Source organism: Protopterus annectens, chromosome 15.part0, assembly GCF_019279795.1.
Source record: "Protopterus annectens isolate FY-2018-M chromosome 15.part0, PAN1.0, whole genome shotgun sequence".
NCBI classification, from domain to species: domain Eukaryota; kingdom Metazoa; phylum Chordata; order Ceratodontiformes; family Protopteridae; genus Protopterus; species Protopterus annectens.
This window is the reverse complement of record NC_056749.1, coordinates 55,587,308-55,603,200: the sequence shown is the minus strand read 5'-3', so window position 1 is coordinate 55,603,200 and position 15,893 is coordinate 55,587,308. Positions and strand designations below refer to the sequence as shown.

Genomic DNA, 15,893 nt, shown 5'->3' with positions numbered 1-15,893 from the left:
GTTTTGTTAAAGATTTATTTTTCTACATTACACTTTAGTGATGCAGATGCAAGTGGTTTGTTTTTGAATACATTTGTTTGAACAGATAATCTTGAAAGTCAAACAAATGTGTGCCTCTCTTTAGCAGTGAAACAACTTTATTACATTGTAATATTGTTGAAATAACTGAGTATGTAAAAAAGCATAGTTTCTTTTCAAGGGTAGTACACTGATCACAATAAAATACTAGCAAGCACATCCCAGGTGAAGAAATTCAGAAAAAAAAAGTTCACAAACATGGAGAAATCAGTGAAGGTAGAGAATCCTACTGAGAATTGAAGCAATATTTAAATATTATTAACGGGAGAAAAACAAAGGTGGATTAATCATACCTCTCAACTTCTCAGTGCAAGAAATCTGGACAAAGTCAGAAATAATGGGGGACAAAGGCCCAAAAATAGGGGCAGATTTTATATAGTGCTCCTATAAACTTAGAAATTTGTTAGAATAACAGGTTTTACATTATTATGTATTCTTATGAAGGATTTGAATTCCAAAACTCAAATGTTTGTCATTATTTAGTATTATTTAGTGACTTTAATCCTCAATGATTTGCCAGAGAACCGCAAATTTTATGAGGAACACACCAAAAATATGAGGTAAAAAGGACATTCTATGAAAGTCTGAACAGCTGAGAGGCATGGGATTAATTTTAGTAGTATATATGAGATGGAAGCAGTAAGTGAGAACAGAGTGTCAAAGTAGAAGTGATGTAGGTGAGGAAGGAGCTAGGTGATGTGTCTAGTGAGAAAGCACTTGCACTGAGATTTTTGATGGAGATGTCTTTTGAGTTGTTCTCTGAAAGTGGGGAAAGAAGAGACTTGTTTTTGTTGAGGGGGTAGGGATTATCAGAGTTGTAGAAGGAATGATCAGTACAGTGCAGTTTGGATTTGGGTGTGTGGAATGTGCGAGTTAGTTGGGAGAAGTTGAGGGGGTTGTATAGTGTGGTTTTATTATGCAGTGTGGCTACAAGTGGTGGAAAGGCACATGTTTGAAGTAGTTTGAAAAGATGAAATTGTAGGAATAGTGCAACTGTGTAGGAGACTGGTGGCCATTTGGCTTTGGAGAGTGAGGTTCTGCCATGTTCCTGAGGGGGGAATTGGAAATTAATTTGCAGATTTTGTTTTTATTGTATTGTAGAATGGATGGATTTTTTAAACATTGTGGCTATGACTGGGAGCCTGTATTCAAGTTGAGCATGGAGTACTCCTTTGATTGTTGCAGCTCTAGATGGTCTGGTAAAAAAGAAAGAAAGATATTTTCTAGGGCCAGAAAAAAACATACCTGATCTTTTTCCTTATGTTTAAAGTAATGTATAAAGTTTTGTTAAAGATTTATTTTTCTACATTACACTTTAGTGATGCAGATGCAAGTGGTTTGTTTTTGAATACATTTGTTTGAACAGATAATCTTGAAAGTCAAACAAATGTGTGCCTCTCTTTAGCAGTGAAACAACTTTATTACATTGTAATATTGTTGAAATAACTGAGTATGTAAAAAAGCATAGTTTCTTTTCAAGGGTAGTACACTGATCACAATAAAATACTAGCAAGCACATCCCAGGTGAAGAAATTCAGAAAAAAAAAATAGAACAAGTTCACAAACATGGAGAAATCAGTGAAGGTAGAGAATCCTACTGAGAATTGAAGCAATATTTAAATATTATTAACGGGAGAAAAACAAAGGTGGATTAATCATACCTCTCAACTTCTCAGTGCAAGAAATCTGGACAAAGTCAGAAATAATGGGGGACAAAGGCCCAAAAATAGGGGCAGATTTTATATAGTGCTCCTATAAACTTAGAAATTTGTTAGAATAACAGGTTTTACATTATTATGTATTCTTATGAAGGATTTGAATTCCAAAACTCAAATGTTTGTCATTATTTAGTATTATTTAGTGACTTTAATCCTCAATGATTTGCCAGAGAACCACAAATTTTATGAGGAACACACCAAAAATATGAGGTAAAAAGGACATTCTATGAAAGTCTGAACAGCTGAGAGGCATGGGATTAATTTTAGTAGTATATATGAGATGGAAGCAGTAAGTGAGAACAGAGTGTCAAAGTAGAAGTGATGTAGGTGAGGAAGGAGTTAGGTGATGTGTCTAGTGAGAAAGCACTTGCACTGAGATTTTTGATGGAGATGTCTTTTGAGTTGTTCTCTGAAAGTGGGGAAAGAAGAGACTTGTTTTGTTGAGGGGTAGGGATTATCAGAGTTGTAGAAGGAATGATCAGTACAGTGCAGTTTGGATTTGGGTGTGTGGAATGTGCGAGTTAGTTGGGAGAAGTTGAGGGGGTTGTATAGTGTGGTTTTATTATGCAGTGTGGCTACAAGTGGTGGAAAGGCACATGTTTGAACTAGTTTGAAAAGATGAAATTGTAGGAATAGTGCAACTGTGTAGGAGACTGGTGGCCATTTGGCTTTGGAGAGTGAGGTTCTGCCATGTTCCTGAGGGGGGAATTGGAAATTAATTTGCAGATTTTGTTTTTATTGTATTGTAGAATGGATGGATTTTTTAAACATTGTGGCTATGACTGGGAGCCTGTATTCAAGTTGAGCATGGAGTACTCCTTTGATTGTTGCAGCTCTAGATGGTCTGGTAAAAAAGAAAGAAAGATATTTTCTAGGGCCAGAAAAAAACATACCTGATCTTTTTCCTTATGTTTTCGGCATGGCTTTGGAAGTTAAGGGGTCTAGCCGTAAACCTAAGTCATTAAAGGGTGTGGCTGTTTCTATTTGGGAACCTTTGTAATCTGCAGTGTTGAGATTTTTATCAATTTTTTAAAGCTTTTGTGAGGTTCCAAATATCATACTTTTTGTTTTGGATGGGTTTAGGAGTAGCTTATGGTTGATTAGTGAGAATCAGTACTTTTAATGTTGTTGTCATGCTATTATCCTGTATATTATAAATTGTCTACCTGTTATCAATGTCTTTAGCATTTGTAATTACCTTTATCATGTATGAAACTCATTTATCTTTTACTTTGCAACATTGTTGGCCCCATCGAACATTACCTGGTAAACAAATGTAAATAAATTAATTAATTATGGGAGTAGAGATCAGATTGAAGATGGGTTTGAATAGATGAATGTGAGGGATTCCGTTGAAGGATAACCATGTCTGTATAAGAGTGATAAGAAGATTAGGGAGGTCAGAAGGCAGTTTGCTAATAAAAATTAAAAACAGCAGTGGGGCAAATATGGATCACAGGGATGAGCCTGTTTTGACTCAAATACCCGTTTGTTAAGAAATGTTTGAACCTTGAGATAGGGTTGGTGCTATCCCCGATTTCTTATAGGTTCATAGATTTGTAGGTAAGTATTAGGCTAGCTGCTCAGTTGGCCATTTTAAGACTAGCCAGTTTCCCTTTTTGTACTCAAATTAATCTGTCACATTTGGTTAGAAAGTGGCCTTACCCATCCCATTGTCAATAATTATATATTACCCCTAATGAGAATAACTGGGATCCTACCATAGATAATCTGAGGGGACCCATGCATGGGATAAAGCATTTAGAAGCTGCCTCAGTCCATAAGCAGTACAGGGGGCATTTCTGGGGGTACATTTTCTGTTTCCTATCCATAGATCCAAGGTTCATTTGAAAATGACAGGGACAAACTTTGTTTTATGCAGATGGGCAGTCTGTTCTTGGAGGGAGTGACGGTGTAGGACGTGGTCAATGAGCTTTGCATGTTTGATAATGAGGCTGATGAATGTGTGTCTTTATCCTGTTCTTGGAGGGAGTGAAGGTGTAGGACGTGGTCAATGAACTTTGCATGTTTGATAATGAGGCTGATGAATGTGTGTCTTTATCCTGTTCTTGGAGGGAGTGAAGGTATAGGATGTGGTCAATGAGCTTTGGTATGTTTGATAATGAGGCTGATGAATGTGTGTCTTTATCCTGTTCTTGGAGGGAGTGAAGGTGTAGGATGTGGTCAATGAGCTTTGGTATGTTTGATAATGAGGCTGATGAATGTGTGTCTTTATCCATGCTGAAAAGGAGCTCAGCTGTAAGTGATGACAGTCCCATCACTGTGCTGTAATCTGAACACATTTAAATGGGAAGGTCTGAAAATAGTACCTCTAATTCATCTGTAACAGTGAAACAAGCAGATAAGGGGTAATGTGGTAGTGATTACAAAAGATAAGTATGCTGTCATATCAAAGTGACATGAATATCAAAGACTGCATGCAAAGCCTTTACTTCATATTCATACAGGAGTCATTGTGCTGATTGAAAAGCTAATAAAAATCAAAAGGAATTCTGAAAAGTTTGAAGGGAAGTTTTTAGTTCCTAATCCCAGACTGCCTGTATTTTATGCACTTTCTCAGGTACAGAAAAGTTTACTTAACTCATGGGCTGTCTGACAATGTGCCATTATGTGGTGTCACGCAATATATCCCTGACACACACGCAAAAATAGTTTAATGCATGCAGTGGCACTCAATATGAAAATTAGGAAGCAAGTTGGCCAGATGCAGGATGAGTATCTCCAAGCACAGTGGGTGATGGAGGATGGGCTATGTCTAACATGCTAGATGGAGCCAGGTTCAGTGTGGCATGGCACTGTCATGGAGGCACTGCCACACCGGGTGATGGAGGATGGGCTATGTCTAACATGCTAGATGGAGCCAGGTTCAGTGTGGCATGGTACTATCATGGAGGCACTGACACACCAGGTGATTGAGGATGAACCATACCTAACATGCTAGATGGAGCCAGGCTCAGTGTGCCATAGCACTGTCATGGAGGCACTGCCACACCGGGTGATGGAGGATGGGCTATGTCTAACATGCTAGATGGAGCCAGGCTCAGTGTACCATGGCACTGTCATGGAGGCACTGCCAGACCAGGGGCTGGAGGATGAGCCAGGCTCAGTGTGCCATGGCACAGTTAAAGAGGCACTGTCTGGCACACAGCTTAAACCTGCAGTAAAGCATATACACTATAGTAAAAGTGATGCATGCAACACCAACGCCAGACTGTGCTTTCTCATGCATAGACTCACTCCACAGTGTATCGAACATAGGTAGCATAAGTAACAAAGAGCAGGGTACAATCATCATCATCATCATCATCATTTGCAAAGGTGAGGGGGGAACACAAGTGTGCTACGTTTTCCACAGGGAAATGTGTGATTGTTGTACAAACTGAAAAGTTGTGAGCATACTGTATGTATGACTTGGGTTGGGAAGGGATTACTCTAGAAAGCTTTGTGATGGGTTACTCTTACTGCAATGGTTTGTGTACTTGTGTGTGTGTGTGTGTGTGTGTGTGTGTGTGTGTGTGTGTGTGTGTGTGTGTGTGTGTGTATGTGGATATGCTGGGACACAGCCTCAGCAGTAGTTGATAGGGGCCATTCCCTCTATGGCCCTGTTCACAGATGCTACCTCTATCAGGAGTTTTGTGAGTAGTACCATGACTCTGGTTAGATGTAAGTGTGTTATGTGACCATAGGGAGCGTCTGTTATGCAAGTGCCACAACTTTAGATATGTCTTGCCCTACCTGTAGACACCTTCTTCACACCTTATGTTTCTACGGAAGCAGTGGTGCTACATGACTGTGACCATGACCTTGGCTGTCCACATCCATGATGGTTACCATCTGTGGAGGCAGAGGTGGATCCATGGCTTGGACCATATTTGTCACAGGACGCGAGAACCTGGGAGGACATGCTTTATACCAGTATGCAATTGATTCTGTCAAAAATGTCACAGATATGGGACATGCATTCCTAGAGATCATTCTGCACACCCTACAGCACTTGGATCAGCTGAGGTGGTACTACCCTGTGCCGCCATGATATTCATGCACATGCACTGGATCACACTCATCTGCACAACTAGTTCCAGGGAAGGCAGTTCCTGTGTATTCAACATGTACCAGAATGTGCACCCAAGTGGTCATATCCCTGCCCTATGAAGCTTGGGGTATTGATGTCTGGGCCAAAGGGGATGATCCACTGCCCTGAGTGTAAATATCTGCATTAATCTGTCCTTCCTTTGTGGTAAGTGTCTCTTAGTGTCTATCATATGGGTAGGAGAATATTGTCTTCACTCTGTCTGTATCCAGCACAGACACTATACTCCATCACCAGCTGTTCATTGTCACCATTATCAGAGAAGGATGATTCTCCAACATCAGCCAGTGGTGGTCCCATGGTGGTTGTCCCACAGTGGCAGTGCCAGTTAGAGAATCACTTTTGAAGACAGCAGAGTACAAATCCCAGTGTCATTATAACTGATTACTTCTACCTCACTCCCAGCATGGATTTAACACTACAGGATATACTAACAAGGCTGGATTATATGCTGCATCTTGTGCATGTGCTCATGGAGGTTGTTTCCCTGATGTAGCTGTAGTAGCTGAAGTGCACAATGTCAGTGAGATTGGCAGTAATATAGAGAGCAATTGAAATTAATCATGGTGTAATAACAATACCCATCTAGGGCACTTCTGATGACTACTTTTGTGACATACTGTAGCTTGGCTCTGAGGTCCAACATCATACCATGAAACTGAACATCTCTTTCTCAGAGAGACCAGAAACTCCTCCATCTCCATCAAAGCTAGTTCAGCCAATTGCCCCTTCTATCTCTCTACCTTTCTCTGCAATGTTGAGTACATGGTTTCTGCATTATGGGTTAGGCCAATGACCTTAAGTCTAACCTGCTTGTATTTGCAGTTCTGGCCACTAGTTGAATTGACATCAACAACAAGATCCTGCATGCATGTTCACAGTATGACTCGTCAGCAGTCTCCTGCCTGAAGAGCCATCGGCCACAAAGACGGCGGACCTGCAGTGACACCTCATTTTCTGTGTTGGAGGCCACGCTCTTCCTAGTCTTTCCATTGCCAGGCATATGTGTGAGTACTTCTATTCTATATAGAGTATAGTGGATAAAATGTAGACTGTGTGAGTACTCCTGTTCTATATAGAGTATAATGGATAAAACATACACTGTGTGAGTACTCCTATTCTATATAGAGTATAGTGGATAAAACGTACACTGTGTGAGTACTCCTATTCTATATAGAGTATAGTGGATAAAACGTACACTGTGTGAGTACTCCTGTTCTATATAGAGTATAGTGGATAAAACGTACACTGTGTGAGTACTCCTATTCTATATAGAGTATAGTGGATAAAACGTACACTGTGTGAGTACTCCTGTTCTATATAGAGTATAGTGGATAAAACGTACACTGTGTGAGTACTCCTATTCTATATAGAGTATAGTGGATAAAACGTACACTGTGTGAGTACTCCTGTTCTATATAGAGTATAGTGGATAAAACGTACACTGTGTGAGTACTCCTATTCTATATAGAGTATAGTGGATAAAACATACACTGTGTGAGTACTCCTATTCTATATAGAGTATAGTGGATAAAACGTACACTGTATGAGTACTTCTGTTCTATATAGAGTATAGTGGATAAAACGTACACTGTGTGAGTAAGCCTATTCTATATAGAGTATAGTGGATAAAACGTACACTGTGTGAGTACTCCTGTTCTATATAGAGTATAGTGGATAAAACGTACACTGTGTGAGTACTCCTATTCTATATAGAGTATAGTGGATAAAACGTACACTGTATGAGTACTCCTATTCTATAGATTCATAGGTTCATAGGTTCATACTAGGCTATCTGCCCTAGGGCATTTATAAGCCTAGCCAAAATGTGTTTGGCTTTCGCCACCCATTTTAAATTTATTTTGCTATGCCCTTTTTCGAGGTTAGTATACTGTGCCTCTGTCAAACAGTGACACAGAAGTGATACCCAGGGTAAACCTAGGATCTCCCATCCACTCATCAAGATTCTTCTTGAAGAGAGTCAATGAGGGACTCTGCCTAACCTGGACTGGGATTTTATTCCAGAGTGAAGGGAGCCTCTGGGTTATGAATCTGTCCCTCCAGCATGTCCTATTTATTTCAGTGCTGAGGTTCAAGTCTCTCGAGCACGTAGCTTGATGGGATTTGGATTTTCTGAGGTGCAGCATGTCCATTAATTCCGGGTTGGACATGGCTTTATATGTCAGGCACAGATCACCTTTGAACAGGTGGTATGCCACTGAGTAGAGCTGGAGTTTCTTTAACCGGGCAGCATATGGCATCTGTTTGAGCCCTTTGATCCTCTTGGTGAGGTACTTTTGGGGTCTTTCCAGTTGCTGCAGGTGTCTGGTAAGGTACATCCCAAAAGGGGCATTGTACTCAATTATGGGCCTGATGAGGGATGAGTAAAGAGGCACGATGACCTCCCCTGATCTAGATGTGAATCCCTTCATGATTAGGTAGGCTATATAAAATGTTTTTCTAACCACTTTGGCCACGTGGTTGTCAAATGAGAGATTGCTATCAGCTTGGGTCCCCAGGTCCCTAATTACTTCTTCTGTACTTAAAGGATTACCGTCTATGTGGTAATTTGTGGGAACTTTGTTTTTGCCAAAGGGGATGACTATGCACTTTTTGGCATTTAGCTTGAGGCCATGGCTCTGGTACCAGTTGTCTGTTTCTATGAGGCCCTTTTGGAGGATGCCTGTGTCGGCTGTTGAGTCGATTATGGCGCCCAGTTTGCAGTCATCTGCGAACTTGGTCAGCCACAGTCCTTCCGTGTTGGCCTGTACCTCCGAGAAATATATACCGAACAAGAGAGGTCCCAGGACTGAGCCTTGTAGGACACCACTTGTAACTGGTTTGGAGTCTGACATGGCTCCAGCAATTCTAACCATGTGGGTTCTGTCCTTGAGCCAGTTTGCAATCCATCTAGTGACATAGGGGTTTATATTTAAGCTGGTGAGCTTATCTATAATGCCCGAGTGTGGTATTGTATCAAAGGCTTTTGCGAGGTCCAGGTAGGCTGTGTGGACCACCTTCCCCTTGTCAATGGATCTATACACGTACACTGTGTGAGTACTCCTATATAGAGTATAGTGGATAAAATGTACACTGTGTGAGTACTCCTATTCTATACAGAGTATAGTGGATAAAACATACACTGTGTGAGTACTCCTGTTCTATACAGAGTATAGTGGATAAAACGTACACGGTGTGAGTACTCCTATTCTATATAGAGTATAGTGGATAAAAAGGACACTGTGTGAGTACTCCTGTTCTATATAGAGTATAGTGGATAAAACGTACATTGTGTGAGTACTCCTCTTCTATATAGAGTATAGTGGATAAAACGTACACTGTGTGAGTACTCCTGTTCTATATAGAGTATAGTGGATAAAACGTACACTGTGTGAGAACTCCTGTTCCATATAGAGTATAGTGGATAAAACGTACACTGTGTGAGTACTCCTATTCTATATAGAGTATAGTGGATAAAGCGTACACTGTGTGAGTACTCCTGTTCTGTATAGACTATAGTGGATAAAACGTACACTGTGTGAGTACTCCCATTCTATATAGAGTATAGTGGATAAAACATACACTGTGTGAATACTCCTATTCTATATAGAGTATAGTGGATAAAACGTACACTGTGTGAGTACTCCTATTCTATATAGAGTATAGTGGATAAAACGTACACTGTGTGAGTACTCCTATTGTATATAGAGTATAGTGGATAAAACTATACTCTATATAGAACTGTGTGAGTACTCCTGTTCTATATAGAGTATAGTGTGAGTACTCCTATTCTATATAGAGTATAGTGGATAAAATGTACACTGTGTGAGTACTCCTGTTCTATATAGAGTATAGTGGATAAAACGTACACTGTGTGAGTACTCCTATTCTATATAGAGTATAGTGGATAAAACATACACTGTGTGAGTACTCCTTTTCTATATAGAGTATAGTGGATAAAACGTACACTGTGTGAGTACTCCTGTTCTGTATAGAGTATAGTGGATCAAACGTACACTGTGTGGGTACTCCTTTTCTATATAGAGTATAGTGGATAAAACGTACACTGTGTGAGTACTCCTGTTCTATATAGAGTATATTGGATAAAACGTACACTGTGCGAGTACTCCTATTCTATATAGAGTATAGTGGATAAAACATACACTGTGTGAGTACTCCTGTTCTATATAGAGTATAGTGGATAAAACGTACACTGTGTGAGTACTCCTGTTCTATATAGAGTATAGTGGATAAAACGTACACTGTGTGAGTACTCCTGTTCTATATAGAGTATAGTGGATAAAACATACACTGTGTGAGTACTCCTATTCTATATAGAGTATAGTGGATAAAATGTACACTGTGTGAGTACTCCTGTTCTATATAGAGTATAGTGGATAAAACGTACACTGTGTGAGTACTCCTGTTCTATATAGAGTATAGTGGATAAAACGTACACTGTGTGAGTACTCCTGTTCTATATAGAGTATAGTGGATAAAATTACACTGTGTGAGTACTCCTATTCTATATAGAGTATAGTGGATAAAACGTACACTGTGTGAGTACTCCTATTCTATATAGAGTATAGTGGATAAAACGTACACTTTGTGAGTACTCCTATTCTATATAGAGTATAGTGGATAAAGCGTACACTGTGTGAGTACTCCTGTTCTATATAGAGTATAGTGGATAAAACGTACACTGTGTGAGTACTCCTGTTCTATATAGAGTATAGTGGATAAAACGTACACTGTATGAGTACTCCTATTCTATATAGAGTATAGTGGATAAAACGTACACTGTGTGAGTACTCCTATTCTATATAGAGTATAGTGGATAAAACGTATACTGTGTGAGTACTCCTATTCTATATAGAGTATAGTGGATAAAACGTACACTGTGTGAGTACTCCTATTCTATATAGAGTATAGTACCTCTCCTGTACACTCAATTGGATATGTTAATAGTAGTCACAGGAGAGTGCTATATAAGCTTCAAATGCTAACAGGCTGAGAAGCAACAGTACAAACAACTGTCGCCCAGACACACACACAAGCCTAGGTCATGCAGATAACCAGCATTTTTTGTGTACAGCCCACAACATGCACCCTTTTACTGGGACATCATAGGATAATACCTGTTATATTCATCATGAACTGACACACAGATACTCACATACACATTACCATGCAGTGTGCAGCTACAGTGCTATCATGTGTGCAAAAGTATCAAGGCAATGTTTTACACACCTATATGTGTCTTATAAAAATGCTATTCATAGTATTTGTGTGCCTCATCCTGTCACAAGGCAGTGCTGGTATTCCTCCTTTAAGATGTACACTTCACAATTACCTTAGGGTGTGCCTCCCTTTAACCTTCCCATCTCTTGTAGTTTCTCTTTTGTGTGCCTCACTGACTACTTTTCCCTTGTTAAAACCATTGACTGGCAATGCATATTTCACAACATCATCATTTACAACAACTTCTGTAAGGTGCTACTAAGAAAAGTGCTACTCAGACCTTCAGAAAGTATTAGTTCATATTTCCATGATGTCAATTACCTTCAACAGGTGAAGCTCGTCATCAGAATGCAGTTCTATATCTTCTTTTATAAGGCTTTCTTCAGCTGCCAGGGATTATATTGTACTTGTTTGAGCCTCTGAGCACAATAATTATGCAAATGAGGGCTCAGCTCATGAACACCTCTGAATTGCTCATTCTACACATCACACCCATAAGTAGACTCTCACAAATAGTGCTACATAGCATAGTGCACCTACCTGGGCATCTGTGACGCACACTGCACATATGTGGGTGAGGCAATATCAGAAAGAGGCTCTCTGCAGTGTCCTGTTTAACCCTAATAGGCATGAGGTCACCAAAGAGTAATGTCTTGATAAAAGTTGCACAACATAGAATACAGCTGAACTGCTTATGCTTTATTTCACACCTCTTTGCCTTCTCATCTACACGTTCAAAGTTTGAGTCCATGTCGACCATGTGCACTAGCCGTGCTATTGAGCTGCCTTATACTACACAACAAATTGCCATAAAGGGAAGTGGGTGCTACTGGGAGATGCCAGCAAGCCATTATTCTCTGGTGAGAGACTTGGGGAATTGCTATACATTCATAAGGCACTAATAGCTAGAGCATGTCCTGGTGGTGCTCTTAGAAGTAAAAAATCTTTCTCCACCTGTTTCACAGAGACCGCCAGTACCATTTGGTGGGGGGACTATTGTGAGAGCTCCGCTGTAAAATGGATGCACACTGTCTCCCTAGTGTGGTTACTGGTGCCACTGGCATTTGCTGTAGTTATGAGCAGTGCTGGCAGCCCTCCAGTCACATGAAGGGGCACCATACAGACCCCTCTATTCTGATGGGAAGAATAGGTCAGAGTGAGAGCTCATGAGATGTACGGTATTTCATTTTTTTAAATAAAAATCATGCCAGTATGGATTGTAATGGACTTTACTTTCTCCCTTTTTTTGTTTAATAGCTCTGGTGGCCAGAAAGGAGAATCATCAACAGTATCAGAGCAGAGGGGCCCACATTTGCAGGGGTGAGTACAACTATTTTATACTGTACATTCTGAAATGCATTGGTTCTCCATTTCTCAGCACAATCATTGGAGACAGACTAGTACTGCATTTAAACTTCTTAGGTAGCTTCATCACAGGAAATATGTTGTTACTTTTGGTTAGTGAGTATAGATTGGCAACTGCTTATGTCAGTTAGACATGCCAGTGGTTGGTTAGTACATGTGCTTGTTAGGTTCTGGATGTTTGGTGGTTGTAGTAGCATTGCTGCCATGGTGACTCAACAGTTAACATGTTTGCCTTTCATAATGCATGATAGGAAGATTGCAGGTTCTATTCTCACAGCAGGTACTTTATTTACAACCACAATTGAACATGGGGACTGTGGACATCAAATGCTGTCCTTTACATGATACTTCTGCTGGACCCCATCTGACATCACTTAGTGATATCTAGATATGACAGACAGGATACCTTCTATGGTGCACATGCTCATATATTCACATGCAGACACATTACTTCATTGGGCAGTCACAAGCTCTGCATTTGAAAACTCATTCCCTCCAATGGAACTCTGAGTTTCTAGTTTTAACTCCCAGTGTGTGTGGATTAAGCCTTTTAAACACTTTCTACACCTTTATTGTGCACTTTTCTGTCTCTCCTCAACTATTCACATAGAAAGTAACCTCTTATTAAGACACAGCAGTCTCTAACTACTGTCTATGCTCTGTCTACGCTCCTTTCACTTAAACCCAGAATCCTGCTGCCCATATCCTAATGCAATATGCCTGTTTTTTATAGATCTGCACCACCTAAAACAAAAAAAGGCAAACTGTATGAACTTCTATGAACTGTGTTCTACTGATGATAATCTAACTCTGCTATTACTTCTTTTTACTATACTGTATTATACTGAAATAGTTGTTGCTGCATGTTACCCAATTTTTTATTTGTGCTGAGTTACTTATTTTGTACTATGGAGCTTTTCTCCCTGGGCCTAGGCTAAAAAAGGGCAATAGCTCAGTTGGACTATCCCTGTCAACAAATGTCAAATAAATAAATAAATAAAATAAAGAAATTAAGTTATCGTCTCACAGTTAAACAAATATTTGTGTCTCCAGAATCACATGTGTTACAGAAAACCATAAATGGCAAACTGTTTAGTCCAAAGTAATCTTTACAATTCTTGCATTCATTCAATTCTAGTTCTTAAACTGCATTTATAAACCACAATAACCAGAGCAGGTATGAATTATGTAACGTTCTATAAACATCTTCAAATATCAGTAGCCATTAAAGCAACACACATACTGCTAGTAACATTTTCTACATACAACTGTGAGTGTTCATAGGAGGTTAAACAATTCTATGTCATGTAATTGTTGAAATATTTAGAGAAATATCAAAATTATTACAAAACAAATAACATAAAAATATTCAATATTTCTTTCATTGCACTAGACAAAAGTCAAGCATTAATACATTTATGTTTGCCATCATATAAGCTTTAAAACAAAATCTTCTGTACCTTGTAGGTAGCATGGATTTGGAATTATTAACATTAAGCTATAACTATAGAAATACCTGGAGTTGACACAGTTGCATATATAACTTAGGCTACAGACGATGCACGTCAGGTTACATTTGTCTGCATTTACAGTACAACCTTGCCATTGTTACTGATATATTTTTAACACCATTATTGAATTATCACTTGAGACATAAACAACACATATTTATATATAAGAAAACAAACCATGTTAACATGTTCACATTTATACAGTTATCATCAAGCCAGCGTTACATACATTGATCAATTTCTGCTTTCTTTTAAACCTCACTCCTTCACCAAAACTTTATTCTATAAGTATTGTCCGCAGGACTTCCACTTTTCCTAATTTGCTCCCACCCTTTTCTAAAGACCTCACTTCCAGGTTTGTCGCCATGACTACTTCAAAAACACTTGGTTTAGACTTTGATTTCCGTTTTCTAGTAATTGCTTTTCTGGCAGCGACTAGAATTGAACTTACGAAGGCCTTGCTATGTTTAGACAAGGTGAAGCCATTATCCTGCCAAAAACATTATTTTCCTCAGTTACACCCACTTGCTTTCCCAATATTTCTGACACTGTACTCTGCATGGAATTTTTACACCCCTAAAACATATGTTCTCAGTTACCTCTTTCCTCCCCATCAAACCGCCAGCATTTGTCATATACCCTAGTAACAATTCTTTGGAGTCTGACAGGGGTATAAAAGTACTTGTGCAGACAATTCCAAGCTGAAATCCCGAGGCTTCTTGTTGAACATCCAGGAGCCGTACGAATGTGGTCTCATTGTTTTCTTGGGAATTGCGTATCCAGTCTTTCTTCTCAATATTTCTTAGCTTCTTCTGATTGATTCTTATAGTTATCATACAATATTTTATTTGCCCTACTAATTATCCATTTTTTAACAACAACTCCTGTTCTAGATTCATCTAAAAACTCTACCAGAGCAGGTCTTTCACTTACGATTCCCCTATCCCTTGCTCTCTGCCAATACTCTGATATTAGGGAAGTCAGTCTCTAGCCTGCAGTCATAGGATCATAGAATCATAGGAAATTACTAGGCTATCGACACAGAGGTCATTTTAAGCCTAGCCGTTTTAACCCAATGTAATACTGTAGTGGTACTAGTCAATACCCAAGATTGCATTTAGTGATGACTGCCCGTGTCCAGGAGGGTACTGGATGCTATCCCTGGTAAGAATTTATGATGCCTCATCCACTCATTCAGGTTCCTCTTGAACAGTGTCATAGAGGTGCTCTGTTTCACATGAATTGGTAGCTTGTTCCAAAGATGTGGCAGTCACTGGGAGATAAATCTGTCCCTCCAGCATGTCCTATTTAAGTCACAGACCATATTTAAGTTCTTGGAATGGGTAGCCCTGGACCCATTTGATTTACGGATATGCAGTAAGTTCATTAGGTTTGGGTCTTGAGTTGCTCTGTAGACCAGGCATAAGTCTCCCCTAAGAAGTCTAGATGATACAGACAATAGTGACAGAGATTTTAGTCGGTTCGTGAAAGGCACATGCTGGAGGTCTTTGATCTTCTTTGTTTGAAACCTCTGAGGGCTCTCTAATTGCTGTAGATGCTTAATACGGTACATGCCGAATAAGGAATCATACCGAATTATTGGTTGGATAAGTGCCAAGTATAGGGGAATTGTAACTTCTTTTGCTCTCAAAGAGATGCCTTTAATAATCAAGTGAGCCACATGGAAAGCTTTTCTTACAACCGTAGACACATGGTGGTCGAAGTTAAGGTCACGATAAACAATTGATCCCAGGTCCTTTATGAAGTCATGGGTACTTAGGGTATTGTTATTGATTTGATAGTGTGAAGGGACATTGTTTGTGCCAAAGGGAATGATGATGCATTTCTTTGCATTCAGTTTGAACCTGT

The 15,893-nt window shown here is 39.5% G+C and overlaps 1 protein-coding gene across 1 annotated transcript in view; it reads left to right on the top strand.

Moving 5' to 3' along the window:
• LOC122790164 (interferon alpha/beta receptor 1-like) overlaps window positions 1–15,893 on the top strand; it is an 809,243-nt gene that overhangs the window by 184,555 nt on the left and 608,795 nt on the right. Inside the window, exon 2 of the mRNA XM_044057756.1 lies at window positions 12,406–12,468. Within this exon, the coding sequence (XP_043913691.1) occupies window positions 12,406–12,468 (63 nt within the window). The remainder of the gene's footprint in view (window positions 1–12,405; window positions 12,469–15,893) is intronic.